The following is a 15,036-nucleotide window of genomic DNA, read 5'->3' on the forward strand; positions in this document are numbered from 1 at the left end:
TTTACTCGTGGATGTCATTATAACCTACTGTCTGGACTTCGTGGATGCAACTTCATTGGTGGGATGGTTATTCATCATTAATAACAGTAATTATAGTCTATATTAAAGAGCAAGAGTATTGTCATGGCGAGTGTAGTAATAACATGTGACATTTGAAAAAAATAAAATAATGCATGGCCACGCATTAATAACTCGTAGCCACGCATTGATTATCTCGTGGCCACGAGATATTAATGCGTGGCCACACATTATTTTATTTTTTTCAAATGTCACCAGAGGGGCTCCGTAGTATTGGTCCGAAAACACAAAAAACAAATATGTCAGATCTCAGGGGAATTGTGGCAAAAAATTATTCAACTAATTTATTCTTCCTCTATATGCCTCAGACATACTGTGATACAATTCAAAATAGTCCATCGTCTTCATTGGACCAAAGACAGATTGTCTAGGATTAAGATGGGTATTGACCCTACATGCTGTGATCGATGCAGACAAACTCCTGCTACGTTACTGCACATGTTTTGGTTGTGCCCTAGGCCAGTGGTTCCCAACCTCTTTTCCTTGGAGCCCCCCCTACTTGTCTCTCAGCCAGGCCCCCCGACCCGTACGTACTACCAAAATAGTCTTTAATGGAAAAAATGAACATTAATTATGTTTTTTTGATACATTTCTCTTTGGTTTACTCTGTATTCATATGACTTTGTTTTTCTCCAATGTCACTCATGTATAAAATACGCACAAAAGGACATAAAAGGACATCAAATATTTCTGGAAAATGTCTCTTTTAATATGAGACCAACATTTTTTTTAACATTTTTCCTTTAACAACCTGTCGGAGTAGATTAAATTTTGAGTAATGATATAATAATAAGGAATGATACACTGTCACCAGTGTATAAAAAACACAAAAATATTCAAGACATTCATAAATTATTCCTAACAATGTCTTATGAATGAATATAATTTTTACAACTGCATAATTTCAAAGCAGACAAAGTTTCGCGCCCCCCCAGAGATCTCGGGCGCCCTCCCAGGGGGGGCCCGGACCCCAGGTTGGGAGACACTGCCCTAGGCTATATAGTTTTTGGCATTCTATTTTTGAGGCATTCTCTGAAATTTGTGGGAAAACAGTGCACCCATCTCCTCTGATTTCATTATTTGGTGTGGCTCCGGTGGGTTCTCTTTTCTCTGGGAACCAACTGGGCATGATGGCCTTCTGCTCTGTTGGCCAGGAGACTTATCCTGTTTAAATGGAAAGATGCTTCCCCCTCCAACATATGGCCAGTGGATTAGAGAGGTCATGAGTCATGTTCATTTAGAAAAAATCAGATATACTGTAAGAGGGACCACCAGGAAATTCTATGTCATTTGGCAGCCATTTATTTCCTTTGCTGAAGGCATGGCAGCTGCTAACATATCTATGTAACCCAAATGTACTTGTATATATGTACCCTTTTTTTGTTGTTATATATATATATATATATATATATATATATATATATATATATATATATATATATATATATATAATATATATATATATATATATATATATATATATATATATATATATATATATATATATTTTTTTTTTTTTTTTTTTTTTTTATGTGTTGATGTCTGAACGCATTGAAATTGGCTGAGGTCCAGTAGGCTACATGTGGGTGGGGGGGCATGGGGATGTTCTGTTCGAATGTACAGGAACTAGTTTTAACTGTCTCCTGTGTCAATTGTATCTCCTTTCTTTGTTATATTTGAAAAATAAAAAAGACCTTGATCTAAAAAACAAATATGTCTGGAGCCGTAAAAAATGAAGTAGTAAAAATGAAGCCGTAGTATGTAGCGTGCCAAAATCAAAGGAGGATGTCACGTGACCACAACAAAAAGGTATCATGGCGGCGGCCGCACACTGCTCCGCAGGACTCGCAGCTAGATCAGGTATTACGCTGAAAATCTTATTTAGCGTTTGGTGTTCGCGCCTGTTTGACACTTCTATACATAACGTTAAAACAGAACACATTTTTTTAGATAACTTGGTAGAATATAAAGTTGTCACTTTACCAATCGAGTGACACTGCTCTGGGTTGACATGAGCGGCGTAGCTGCAGCTACAACCCCTGTATTTGCTAAACCACATTGTCTTTGAGTATTATATTATTAGTGCAACTTAAATGAAAAAGGCATCACATTTTATGAGCTCAACTTTCCCCCATCAAAAAAAACACACGCTCACAAAAACAAAACATCAATGACAAACAGAGTTGATTTGTATTTTTGCATATGAATGGCAGCTCAGGGTCGAGCTATTAAATCATGATGTAACAATGACAAATAGGCAGATTATGGTTTTATGATGAATTAGTCCTTTACTGACAGACTGTAATTATGCATGTTTTGCATAAATCCATTAAGTTTGTGTTAATTAAAATTCTTTTGCAGTAAAATCTTAAGACCTTACCTGAAGCCCTGAAGGTCCAGCTGCTTCTCCCTCAACGTGCTCCACAGCAGCTCTAATTGTTTTCTGAAATTCCTGATAGACAGTATCAGGCCTGATAGCTAGTATTAACATCACATCATTGCACCCCTAGTCATGTGTCATATGTTGTCATTGTCTCAAGCTGTAATTTCTTAATTTTAAGACCTAGTAAATTATGTTTTTTAATGATATCTTCATTGGTAAAGCCTTAAACTTGAGGGAGGATTACATTTCTTTCTCACATATGTATGTTGGAGTGATGGATTTACCGACTCTAAACAATCACTTTATTTGTAGCGTTTGGGGCACCGTCGTATGCCTGTAGTGGTATCATTGTGAATTCCTTACATAACACAGATAACAGATTAAACTCTAAACGTTAGACGTCTGCATTGCCACTAATTTTCAGCATGAAAGAGAGTCTTTTTTACTGTTTAAAAATAGTGCTACCTTTTCCAGGACTGGGAGGTTTCCTTAGAGGAGCGTGCTGTCTTGGAAGCTTTAGTCCCCCCACAGCACTTCTATGTCAGCAACGTCGCCGCTTCTTCTGGAGAAAATGGAAAAATTCTCTCAATGTGGTTCGTCCAGCTACAGTTCGACCAGCATATGCAGTTCCCAAGGTACCATTCCAGATCACCATAGATGGCTCATTAATTTAGTTATAATAAATCAAAACAAAGGATATTGTACACATTTGTATGGGATTACAAAATAATACAGCAAAATGTACAGTTTTTTGATTTGATTATAGTTTTGTCTTGAAGTTTTAACTAAAACTGCAATTTAAAAAGTGTTGCCTTATCCAGTTCTTTTATGCCTTGCTTTTATGCCTGTGAAATATTATACTTTTCCCCACAAAATAAATACAATTCTGGGTATTCTAGGTGAAGTGTCTGTGACATGTTTTGGTCAAAATACCCCAAAAGTAATTCTTTACAGCTTCAGTTTCACTCTGTTTAAACTGCCTTTTACAGATCAGCAGCATTTCTGTGCCCGTCGCTTTTTAAGATGCAAATGAGCCACTTCTCTGCCATGGAGACAGCTGAAGTGGGAATACTCCATCTCTTCCCGCTCCCATTAAAAGCTTTTGCTACTGACTTTGAAGACACAGGGTCTCAGCCGTACACGTTTGAACCATAGTCATCCAGAGAATGATGAGGGGACAGATTGTGTTAGAGGAGAGGATTGGCAGTCAGTGTATGGGAGAGACTGATGATGGCTGTGACATAACAACTGACACTATTAGCTAACGTCTTTTGACTTTTGAATGTTTGGCAACTGACAAGTTAACGGACCCCCTTCCCTTCAGACACCCACACTGAGTAAGGTCCATACTAATGGGGAGAGACTGGCTCAGACTGTAAAGGAAAAAATAATAACCAAAACTATTATCTGGGAACCCTGAGGACATGTAACTATCCACAAAAACACAATTAGCTCAATATAGCAGGATTCAGCCCCCTCAGACAGAGTAGGACACAACACACATTAGGTTATCCAACCCAATTTGTAGACAATGATACTATTTTCATAGCTAATGCACACATGGCAGACCAGGCAGCAGCGCTGGTTCTGGCCTCCCGGCTGCCACTGATTAAATGGGAGATGGTGATGAGCTAAGTGGAAACACTTGTTCCTGTCTCTCTGTTGGCTCAATCACCAGAACTGCTGCTCCACAGCGCCCCCTATAGCCGAGCCCAAACCACACCGCATCACAGTTGGTACCAATCCCTCTTTAAATACGAGTTTAGTTGCCAATTCAGCTTTGTATTGCCCCAGGTTTTGGAAACAGTCCTATTCACAATTAACTTAATCCACATGGCTCTTTGGTCATTTTGTGCTGGTCTGTATATCCAACAACGGAGCACTGCCAGTGCCATCTAGTTTTAGGCATAATAAGTTTATTAACAACTGCTTGCAGATCATTGGAATCATCTAGCTCTGTGGAGTCAGGTCACAGGTGTGCAAATAAGGTAATTCTGCCATGAAACGCTCTTGGTGATTATAATAAAATCTTGGTGTCATGTCGAAACAAGACCAAAATTGGAATCTTCCACTCATCCTGCCTGGAGCAGCATACTCAACACAAACTGAGTGGTTTGATAAGACTTTTTTATGCTCTGATATCAAACTTTGATGCGTAAGCTTGGAGAAAAAGTAGATTTTCCATAATATGTCTGGTTTAAATGAAGAACACTGCTATGAAAAACATCCACTGTCCTTTTTATTAGATTTTTGATTCTAAAATTATAAACAGTAAATTATTTTATAAGAAACTATATGAAAAAATTATGACTCCACCCTCAACAAATTTTCTTTTCTTCTCTTTCCTGACTCTAGCACATTGTGCGGCCTGATTATGTTAACACTGGACTCGTCCCAGAATGGCCAGATTACATTGAAATCAAACACCAGGAGCAGATTGAAGATCTTGCTAGAGCATGTCAGCTAGCCAGACATGTTCTCCTACTAGCTGGACGCAGTCTGAAAGTAAGAGCCTCATCAATACATCTTCTTGTTGCATGTTTCTGTCATCAAGAACACCTAACAAGTACAGCTTGTGACTTTCAGGTCGGCATGACAACTGATGAGATTGACTTCATCGTTCACCAGGAGACAATCAAGCACAATGCGTACCCCTCTCCTCTCAGATATGGAGGTTTCCCCAAGTCAGTGTGTACATCTGTGAACAATGTGATCTGTCATGGCATACCTGACAGGTAAATGAAACGGGCCATTCGCTCATTCATAAGGTACATTTTGTCTATATCCACTCAGTGTGGTGAAATTGCTTACTATTCATGATTATTAAGTAAAAGTTGCTTATTCAATAGTTTCATAGCTAGTTTGAGTTAGTGATTCCTTTCTTATCAACACTGAAGTTTGTGAAAAACAGGTAGAAGTTTCCTGGTTTAGGAGCACTCTTTCTATCAATGTAGACGGAAGAAATGTTCACGCATGACACTGGTGCTGAAAATGTTTCAGAAACTAATATACTATTTCATCTTAAAGGACATAGTAATACACCTTTACTGATAAAATACTACAGTAAGAAATGTTCTTCCACTTTGAAAAGACGCAGGACAGTTGAAGATGTTAAACTCCAATTTGGTGCCCCTCCAGCCCTGTTTTAGTTTTACTGTGTTTGAGAGAATCATCCCTCCTTCCAAGCATACTTGGGTTCCAGTCACAGAGGGAGCAGATTAAGCAGATCAAGCACCTTCTCTAGGGCAGCCGAGAGATTGACTCCCTGCATGTCCTGAGCCAGCCTCAGGGCCTCTTTCTAGTTAGACATGTCTGAAACACTTATCTCAGGGAGGTCCAGGAACTATCCTAACCAGATGCCTGAACCACCTCAGCTGGTTCTTCTTGATGAGGAGTACCTTTTACTATTTTCAGAGTCTATCCCATTTGACTGTAACTGAAACTTATTTAGACTGAAACTTATTTTTGCTGCTTGTATCCACAATTTTGTTCCGTGGGTCAGTACCCAGAGTGGCTGTAGGTGAGAGTAGGAACATATATGGACATATATGGACTGATCAAGAGCCTTGCTTTTTCACCCTAACTAACCGGGACAGAGCCCACCTTACTGCAGTTGCTACACCAATCTGATTGTTGATTTTATTCATCCAGTTGTCAATAAGACCTCCTTCAGAGTGGTTAATAGCATATTTTTCCACAACAAACTATAAAAAACATATGTTTATTTCTCTTTATTTGAGTTAAACAAAATAAACTGTTCAAAAGTTAGATTATTCTAGAAGTTGTCTAATCCAACAAGCTTTTTGTATTTGAAAACTGAATTGGATTTATTATTTTGAATTAACTGCATTATCCTTTAACTGCATCTCCTCCTTTTAAATATTGAATAAATGTATGTTTAAAATCTGCTGCAATTGTGTAATAACTCTAGAGCTGTAAGCTTTTTTTAATGTGACATTTTCTGCATGTATTCATCTTTGAATATTTTGGTCCTTTAGTCGGAGACTTGAAGATGGGGACATTATCAACATTGATGTCACTGTAAGTAGTAGTAAGTAGATGCCAAGAATATTACTGCAAGTTTCAATCCAACACTGCTCTCAATAGTTACATCTGCCTGTTTCTGATAGGTGTATTTGGATGGTTACCATGGTGACACCTCAGAAACCTTCTTGATTGGTCAGGTGGATGAGGCTGGGCAGCGATTGGTGGAAACTGCTATGCGTTGCAGAGATGAGGCTATTGCTGTATGCAAGCCAGGTGCACATCTCAGTGCAATAGGAAACACTATCAGGTATACATGTGCACACACGAATGCATGAATACTGACACATGACATGGTTCACACTCTTTTCTGTTACAACTCATGTTTCTCTATTCCTGGCAGTGAAATTGCTGGAGCCAATGGGTTTCAAGTGTGTCCGTATTTCATTGGACATGGAATAGGCTCATACTTTCATGGCCATCCTGAGATTTGGCATCACGGTAAGTTGGTTCTGCAGTTAGATGGAGGGACACATTGTTAGTTTAAAAGAGTGGGCCTCATGCAAGAACATGACTGTTTTTATCTTAAAGCTCATTCTCTTTACGTGAATATTTGTGGAAGTGCATATTTGGGATAAATCAGTGGCTTTCTGTTTCTTTTTAGTCAAATATGATTTAATCTCAAAAATGTCACCAAAAACTGAAGACAGATGTAAAAAAGCGCTGTAACACTCAGTAATTATGTAATTGCTTCATAGAATTGTAATTGCTGAGGAGAGGGGCGGAGTCAAGTCAAGATGATTTAACCCCCTTAAACAGGCTGCTATGGAATAGGAATATATATATATATATATATATATATTGCATATATATATATAAAACAAAGAAAAAGGTCTGAATATGCCCCCTTCAGATCAAATATTATGAGTAACTGTCTCTTACATGTGGTCTGACATAAACAGGAGCTATGATCCTTGTTCATCTTACTTATCAGTTGAATGTATAATATGTAATTATCAAAAGTTGTGCTTTTAGAGTTCTGTATAATTAAGTGTCGCTTTATTTTCAGCTAATGACAATGACATGACCATGGATGAAGGGATGGCTTTCACGATAGGCAAGTTAGAATTTACTCCTTTTATAAAGATGCCACTCTGTAGCAGCATGGGGTTAATCATGTCTGTTAATCCCTCACTATTAGAGCCCATACTGATGGAGGGGTCAGCAGAGTTCAGAATCTTAAAGGACAAGTGGACGGCGGTGTCAGTTGATGATAAAAGGTATGAGACACCCAAACAGAAACATCATCACGAAGCTTTACTCCAACCACTTGGGTTCAGCCATAAATGTCTATCAAAGAAGAAGCTGATGTGTCTACTTTGCTAATTGTGAGTGGATTTTAAGTAGAGAGATTATAAGCCCCATTTAAATCATTTTTTAAAATCAGACTCTCCTTACACTTTTTTGTCTTTTGTCCCTCCTGTTGTCCTTTTAAACCTTCTTTTAAAAATATAAACAATGATTTAACTTAAGTTGTTAACCCTGCCATGTTTAGCATAAGTGCTAATCAAACAAAGATAACAACCATGAAATTCAAATATAGTGTTCCTAAAATGTCTCAATAAACAGCAGAGTTCAAATAAGAAGTTAGTTTCTGTTTTCTTTGTAAGTCCTTTCCTGTGGGAAAAAACAACTTCTGTCAAAAGGGGTTTTACATTCATAGAGATTTGTCTCTTTTGTTTAAGCTGAGATAAATGACTCCTAGTTGCATAATTAAAAATAATAATAATACATAAATACTTTAATAGAATGTAAAACGACATATCTTACTTTTGATGAAATAAGAGGTAGATAGGTTTCAGATTAAACGTGAAACTTCATTTAAAGTGCAAAATGTATTGACCAACAACTGGCTCTATTATTTTGTCTTTGTGTAAAAAAATGTTCAGTGAATTTAAGAAATCTGTAATGCAAGCCAAGCAGTAATGCACATGTAAAGATAATGCCACTGCTCGGGGAGGGGGGAGTAAGCGCTGGTCTGCTTTGCACAAAATCAGGGTTGTTTTCTTTTGCAGTGAAGTCAAGTGGACACTGGGAAATTATAAATTTAATAAAACATTGGTATTATAAATGTGAATTGGAATTTCTGTGATTTCCAAAGCAAAACATTCCTCTCAAATGTCAAACCGCTCCTTTAAAATCTTTTTGTGTGTTTTGTCATACAGGTCGGCTCAGTTTGAACACACTGTCATAATTACATCTGACGGAGTCGAGATTCTCACCAAACTACCAGAAGAAAGCCACTTGTGAAAAAACAAAAAGTTCAGACCAACTGAGGATGTTATGAACTGGATCTTTAGTTTTTCCAGATCTTACCTTTGAAGTGGAAACGATGGGTGCTTTTGACTTTACATTTCAGGATTTAAGACTTATAGATGAGCTTTATGTATGTTAAGGGTAATCATGTTGTCTTTGGAAGGAGGATCAAATGTCTAAAATTAATTAAATGGGAGTGGATAAACCTCAATTACGTATCAAAACAAATGTTGGTTCATATGTTCTGTTACATAAATATGATATGCAATGTATTTCACTTCTGTTCTTAAATATTTTCTTTAAGGATTCATTTGACTCCATTTTACTCTTTTTGTTAGAAGTTATTCACTGTTTCTATTAGGCTTAGTTTTTTGTGTGCTGAACAATGATAAAATATGAACGTTTTTAAATAAAAATAGTATTTAAACACAAATCTCCTTATGTCATTACATCCAAAGTCACATATCCCAAATTAGTTTTAAATATGTCACTTGCAACAGCTTACTGGAGCATTTAAAATCACTGGCATTTTTTCTGCGTGGGAAAATGTCACAATTTTAATATAAATAAAATGTATTCTTTTGTTGTGCAATTGACTAGTTGACATGCTATTTACGAGTATTTATTACACCAACACCTGATTACTGCATTTTTTTCTTTTTATGTGTCAGAATGATAATGAAATATCCTTTTTTTTTGGGGGGGGGGGGGTGACAAAACAAAAGAACTATTAAATATGATATAAAATGAGTGACAGCTGCCATGCAGAAGAAAAAGGGGAAGAGCAAAGAAGAGATTTCTGAATGTGGACAAAGAGGAAGCACAGTTGGTCGGTATATCAGAGGAAGATGCAAAAGAGAGTGTGAGATGGAAATTAATAATCTGCTCTGTCAAGCCCCAAAGAAGAGCTGAGGACAAGAAGATGAATCTATTCTGTAAGTGAAATTATGTAATACCAAGTGCGGACTGTAGATGGCAGCACACACCGTGACTCGCAGCAGCCCGTCAGCGCTTCAGCCAGCCTGGCGGGTACTTGTTGCCTACCGTTAAACAGTTATTACACTGTCAGAACACACAGTTATATTGAATAACTGCCAGATATTGAAAGTTGAAGTTATCTTGGGAAAAGAATGGGCAGGAGCACTCATTCTTTGCACACTTGACAATTCTACAGCCATAAAATCCAAATAAATCCACACGGTCTGAATGTAATTACAGTTATAGAAGGGTTAAATAGGAAAAAGGCCCACATTTGTAAGTCATAACAGTAACTTTAATCTAAACAAGCTGTCACCATTTAATAACGTTTGCTCACTGACAAATTAGGAAAACTGTGTGTATGGAGACGTAATGGGCTACATGGATGTGATTTAATACCTCCATCTCCATCTAAGCACTAATTCAGCTAACAGAATCCACCCAACCAATGGGTTAAATATGGTGCTGAGTATGTAAATTCCAGACATAGTAAACTCCTTACACTTTCTCTCATTTCTCTGCCACCCCATCTTATCTACAGGTGGATACAATGAAGATCAGAGCATTACAACATAGGAGTTCATTCAGGACTCTGGTCACAATTTACACATAACGGTTCTTTATTTGCAGAGATAACTCCCATGTGTATGCTGGATTGTGCTGTTAAAATGTTGCCCTGTTTTTAAAAAAAAGGTTTTCTGTAATGTGAGGAAAAAGACAGTTATGTTTTTGTATTGATTTTGTTTCCCGCTGTCCGACTTGGTTTTGGTGGGGTAAAATGAGGATGCTTCATAGAAGAAAAAAAGATGTAAAATTGGATGTCATCCCACTGAAGGGTGTGTTTTCACTTCTTGCCAATGTACTGAAAATGTGTGTGTGTGTGTGTGTGTGTGTGTGTGTGTGTGTGTGTGTGTGTGTGTGTGTGCGTGTGTGTGTGCGTGTGTGTGTGTGTGTGTGAGAGAGAGAGAGAGAGAGAGAGAGAGAGAGAGAGAGAGAGAGAGAGAGAGAGGGAGGGAGTATGTTTGCGTGGTCATGCCAATAACAGTCTGTGGGCGAAGCAGGAAGGATTGAGCAAACAAGGGTGGGTCATCTAATGTGGATTGTGATCATGTTTACACAGGAAATCATTTATGATAAGTTTATTAACTGCTTGATGTTCACATTCAAATTAAGGGATAAAAACAGTATTAATGAAATTAAAAAAATTCCCAAACACTAAAGTGTTATTTGTTGTAGGAATCCAGTGAGACATTTGTGTACTGTGTACATCTGAAGCAATAGTTTTACATCCTGTGAATCAGCTCATGAATCATGTCACCCATCCGCTAATGATTAACAGAAAGACATGTAGTTTGAAAAAAATGTCATGATTGTATGAAAGATTTTTGCATGATCAAGTCAAAGCGAAGGACAGAAGGATCCAGCAGATATTTGGGCTTGAAGGAGTGAATAGATAGAGAGCATATGGGGAGGAACAGGGAGTGGCACAGTGAGGTGTGGTGCTCAGTTTGTGATCTTCCCTGGCTTTCATTCCTTTTCTGCATGTTGGGACTCATTCTTGCTCTCTCGTTCTGTAGTTTTCCCATAAAATCTTGGCTGTGTATAAAGAATCCCCCTTAGTACTGGTAATGGACTTGAAAAAGGGACACTATTATTCAAAATTTGCATTTTCTCTATTTTGTCTGATGTGTAGTGTTTCTTCCATCTTCTGAAACATGAGAAGAAACATGGTGAATGTATCTTGTTTTTCCTATGCTGCACTATGGATCCCATACACTTCGGTTTTTTGTTTTTTTTTGGATGGGACCTAAAATATAACCCATTTATACCCATGTGTCAAGACTTTGTAAATATTTATAACTACTTAAATCAATTGCCCCCAGAGTCACAAACATGTAGAGAACTGAAAACATTTTTTAACAGTTGAAACTTGTATGTTATTAACTTCACTGTCCATCTGTTAATCCAGGAAACAACGTGCCCAGTTTATACGGTGCATTGTTGGAGACGCACTGTTGCTGGGGTTGCAGTCGTCTTTCTGCAGCCCGTCGTGTGTGGGGGACACCTCTGTATGGACAGGTTAGTGAATTGTTCTGTGGTTCTTGTATTAAACACATTCATGTATCCTGTTTTTATTCTCATATTTTAGGTGCATACCTACGTGTGTGAAAGCCGGAGAGTGATACATCACAGCTGCCCGTGACTTTTCTGTGTGGACCACTGCAGACATTCTTGGTTTCCATGGTGACCTGTCAAACTGCGACGTTAACAAAGTGATGCATCATTTTCAAACTAGTGCAGGCAAATCCGTCTCAGTCACATGTACAGATGATATCCACTTATTCTTACTCAGTGACCAGCTTGCTTAGTCAGTGCACCTGAGGGCCAAATAAGAGCAGCTGAGTTTGTTACTTGAGGTTGAACATTCACTTAAGCAGGGCATGTATCCACAGGCTGACACTGAGGGTGTAAATTCCCTGGAAGTGGAAGGCTTCTTTCAGATTAAGACTGGTAAGAATGATGAAATGAAAACAACAGAAAATACTCCTTTAGATATAATTAAAGTTAGGCGCAGCAAGTTTATTAGTTTGATTTGTATCCCATATTTTTCCAGTTTAGTATTTTTTTCTTCCCTTTGCAGTGCCTTGACCTTTTAGTTTAAAAAAACAAGACTCACATGAAAACTAAATATGTCCCTTTGTAGTTAAAAAAGAGGGTAAATCCAGTGAGACTAAGATAAGATAAGAACTTTATTGATCCCGCAGGAAATTGTTGTGCCAGGGCTTCAATATGGATAATGAGCACTCACACAAAGACAAAAAAAAACAAACAACAACAAAGTAATACAGAGAAGTGTAAGAGAATACGATATACAACAAATAAGGTACAGATAGGAGCTTAAAATGTTTACTGAAGTGCAGACTTGACTCTATCATTGTGACCTGATATATGTTTTCTTTCTTATCAAAACACAAATGATACACATGGATAAATATTTCAAGACACTTGAATTATTACATTTCAAATGTATCTACACTCATGACGGAAAAAAGTGTAGTTTACAATGGAAAACGAAGGTTTAACCTCTCACATGTTTTCTTTAATTTTTCTTAGAAAAACAACATATTTATATGATGGAAGTTTCCACATGGAGCACAGAAGTCACTGTAATTCAGGGACAATACAGGACCTGTCTTTACTTACAAAAGGTAGAATATGCTCCCTTTTGACCTTTTGAGTGTCTTTTTAATTGAAAGGAATGCTTTTTGGCTTCTTAGCTTGGTACAAATAGTTTTGGAGGAGTAATCTTGTGCTCTCAGATATGCTACCATATTGTTGTGATTCCTGGGTGCAACTGTTTGGCTTCTTTGAATCTTTTTTTCTCCCTCAGACACTGTTACAGAGTCTCAACAATCCAAGTCTAAGAATAAAGGCGTGTGTGTGTGTGTGTGTGTGTGTGTGTGTGTGTGTGTGTGTGTGTGTGTGTGTGTGTGTGTGTGTGTGTGTGTGTGTGTGTGTGTGTGTGTGTGTGTGTGTGTGTGTGTGTGTGTGTGTGTGTGTGTTTATGCATGGTATGGATAGCCTGCGGCGGCTTTAAAAGGTTCCTGATAAATGGTGTCTGACTGCTCCTGTTGTTTGCTGAGATTCACACACACAGACTCACACACACATCATCACATACACACAGACTAGGAACACAATGACCTACACAATACTCCCTTATTATTTGAGCTAGGGAAAAACCGTTAACACGGCTTAAAGCAAGAGCATCTTAGCTGTCCGTGTCTTTGTGCGTCCTGGCCTTTATAGGGGAGTTGTGGAGACAAGTGGGTCAAATCAGATGAGCTTGACAGGAGGCCTCTTTTCTTAAGTTGTCTATTTATTTGCTCTTAAGAGAAATTATTCTACCTAAATCAGCCAAATTCTCACCAGCTTTGATGTATTTCACCTTATCAGACATTTACGGGCATGAAACTGACTTCACACAGATAATTTAGATAATTACTTTAAAGTCACTTATGTAAAACAAAAGAAACCATACGATACACATGACATTTCAAAATCAGTATGTATGTGATATTCATAAGGAAGTGTCCTATCTTAGTGGGACTGCAGAGAAGTGACAGGCATCACATTCAGACCCTCTGAAGCACAAGATATTTTCAACACTAGCAACGGGGTTCTGTGTGTGTGTATGTGTGTGTTTGCAGCATTGTGGACAGTAGACAGAAACGGAGGGACGGAAGTCCTCTCCATGGTGCCGAAAGGAATGACGGGTTGGTGGGGGAATTTCTGAAACAATCCTTGTTCCAAGGGCCCCAGCAGAATCAGTGCCATTTAAAGAGCTCAGTATTTATGTTTATGTCCATGTTTGTGTGTGAATTAACAATTAGTTCCAACCAATAATGTAGAGTCTTCTTTGGCTGTTAAAAGAAGCCGTTAATGAGGGAAACCGTTGTGTTGAGCTCTGAGTTACGGACAGTTCAGATGCAATGTGTGTGTGTGTTCCTTGAAGCAGAATTATAGGTGGAGAAGTAGATTCCTTGAAGAGTCACCATGATACAATCTCTCTGTTGTGTTTTGTTATATATGCATTATATCGGCACTTTAATTTTGTATTAAATACCAAATAGAGCAAGGCCAGCAACTCTTTAAGACTCACACAAAGATGCTTTGAATGAGATGCTAATGCCAGCTCACCATCAGCACAAAAGTACAGTGCTTGCTGTGTGGAAATGATTTACATCTGTTGGTGGTAAGTCTCATTGGCTTTATAGCATTAGATATAAAGTACATCGTAGGTTGATGGGAATGTCATTAGAGAGCAGCAGAAAAGAAGAAAGTGATGTGTTTGAGGCATACCTGACGTAGACTGAATCTTACTGACTAATATTCTCAGTATGGTGGTTACTAAGGTTCCTGAGGGCCAAACGCACACAGCTGAGTTTGTTATGTGAAATGAAAAGGTTCACTGTAGAATTACAGTGAAGGAGTTCATTCCTGTGTTGGTTTCATCATATCAAGACTCTATGTATTCCTCAGAAATGAGGAATACATAATAAGACTGTGTATAAAAACATTCACAAAAGAAAGAAAAATAAATGCCAGCTACATTATCTGGGTGTCCTAAATGGCTGCATAGAATGTGGGAACAATCCTTTCAATGGTTTTAGACTATTCTGCACATATTAAAGCAACTCACAGGAACCTTTGCCACCATTAGCTCACCACGTCCCCCTATAGGTGTGGAGGTTAAGGCCCAATCCCAATTCTCCTTCACTCGCCCTTCTTTTCTC

General features: G+C 38.0%; 1 protein-coding gene across 1 annotated transcript; it reads left to right on the forward strand.

Annotated features, from left to right (window-relative positions):
* The first annotated feature begins 1,866 nt into the window (after positions 1-1,866).
* Positions 1,867-9,156, forward strand: metap1d (methionyl aminopeptidase type 1D (mitochondrial)). The gene is made up of 10 exons (XM_061731071.1): positions 1,867-1,938; positions 2,936-3,096; positions 4,817-4,966; positions 5,048-5,196; positions 6,460-6,502; positions 6,592-6,755; positions 6,849-6,946; positions 7,515-7,562; positions 7,647-7,725; positions 8,671-9,156. Exons 1-10 carry the CDS (start codon positions 1,893-1,895, stop codon positions 8,753-8,755), a joined length of 1,023 nt encoding a protein of 340 aa, XP_061587055.1. The 5' UTR covers positions 1,867-1,892; the 3' UTR covers positions 8,756-9,156.
* Positions 9,157-15,036: the final 5,880 nt, after the last annotated feature.

This window comes from Cololabis saira, chromosome 10 (assembly GCF_033807715.1).
Source record: "Cololabis saira isolate AMF1-May2022 chromosome 10, fColSai1.1, whole genome shotgun sequence".
In the NCBI taxonomy this organism is placed as follows: domain Eukaryota; kingdom Metazoa; phylum Chordata; class Actinopteri; order Beloniformes; family Belonidae; genus Cololabis; species Cololabis saira.

What these genes read in the sequence shown, in the direction of transcription:
- metap1d (XM_061731071.1), top strand. Translation starts at nt 1,893, where the DNA reads ATGGCGGCGGCCGCACACTGCTCCGCAGGACTCGCAGCTAGATCAG. An exon ending in GCAATAGGAAACACTATCAG is followed by an intron (nt 6,756 to 6,848) that starts GTATACATGTGC and finishes TATTCCTGGCAG; the next exon opens with TGAAATTGCTGGAGCCAATG. An exon ending in TCCTGAGATTTGGCATCACG is followed by an intron (nt 6,947 to 7,514) that starts GTAAGTTGGTTC and finishes CTTTATTTTCAG; the next exon opens with CTAATGACAATGACATGACC.